The following is an 819-nucleotide window of genomic DNA, read 5'->3' as shown; positions in this document are numbered from 1 at the left end:
CCACTGAATAAACCAGAAAATGTTATTAGGAGCATAAGTGTGTGTGTGTGTTGTTTTTATTTGTTTGTTTTGCTGTCAACTGAAGAATTATGGTTTGATCTAAGTCATTGCTCTTTAGGTATTAGAAGAATCTTAAATTAGTGAAGCAAGAACTGTTTTCCAGGCAAAGAAGAAATAGATTGGCAAATGTTTTCTGTGATGAAATTGTGTACATATGCGTGTGTGTGTGTGTGTGTATACACACATATATATATGCTGACATTTTCTTTATTGTTAATATTAGTTCTGTGTGTTTTATGTGTGAAGAAACATTGTGGAATGTTTATGATATTGTGTGGAATTAGAATTCTTGTTTCTAAAATCTTTTTATTCCTCAGGGCTTCTGTGTGTAATGTGCTGTTGACCTGTTGCAAAGATAATGTATGTCGTCTTTGGGTGGAAACATTTTTACCAAATGATTGCTTGCTTTATGGAGGTGATCTCAACCATTGGTCTGAACCAATTAATTTAATAAATAATTTCAAGAGAAATGCTTCCAGCAAAGAACGAGTTCAAAATGCTCTAGAAGTAAGTATTTTTATTGTGTTATTTCCTACAAATTTTAAAATATTCCCTTTTTTGGTTACACAGTAACATTATAAGAAATATGTCTTAGGAAAAAAATTAGAAATTTTTCTTTTATCTTGCTCAAAAATACACTTAAGGATATTTTGTAATTCGTAAACTACCTGTGATTATGAAATTAATCTTAGCTTAACCAGTAATAAAGGGATGTTAACAATTGACTTAGGTAATATAAAGATTTCACCATAAAATTTT

At 29.9% G+C, this 819-nt stretch overlaps 1 protein-coding gene across 5 annotated transcripts in view; it reads left to right on the top strand.

Annotated features, from left to right (window-relative positions):
- Dmxl1 (Dmx like 1) overlaps positions 1 to 819 on the top strand; it is a 182,538-nt gene that overhangs the window by 47,124 nt on the left and 134,595 nt on the right. For all 5 annotated transcript variants that reach the window (XM_008847017.3, XM_029570365.1, XM_008847016.3 and 2 more), the window contains exon 8: positions 378 to 567. In XM_008847017.3, the coding sequence (XP_008845239.1) occupies positions 378 to 567 (190 nt within the window). The remainder of the gene's footprint in view (positions 1 to 377; positions 568 to 819) is intronic.

This window comes from Nannospalax galili, unplaced genomic scaffold, assembly GCF_000622305.1.
Source record: "Nannospalax galili isolate Female #2095 unplaced genomic scaffold, S.galili_v1.0 scaffold843, whole genome shotgun sequence".
In the NCBI taxonomy this organism is placed as follows: domain Eukaryota; kingdom Metazoa; phylum Chordata; class Mammalia; order Rodentia; family Spalacidae; genus Nannospalax; species Nannospalax galili.
Note: the sequence above shows the minus strand (reverse complement) of the source record. Positions and strands in the feature narration are given on the sequence as shown.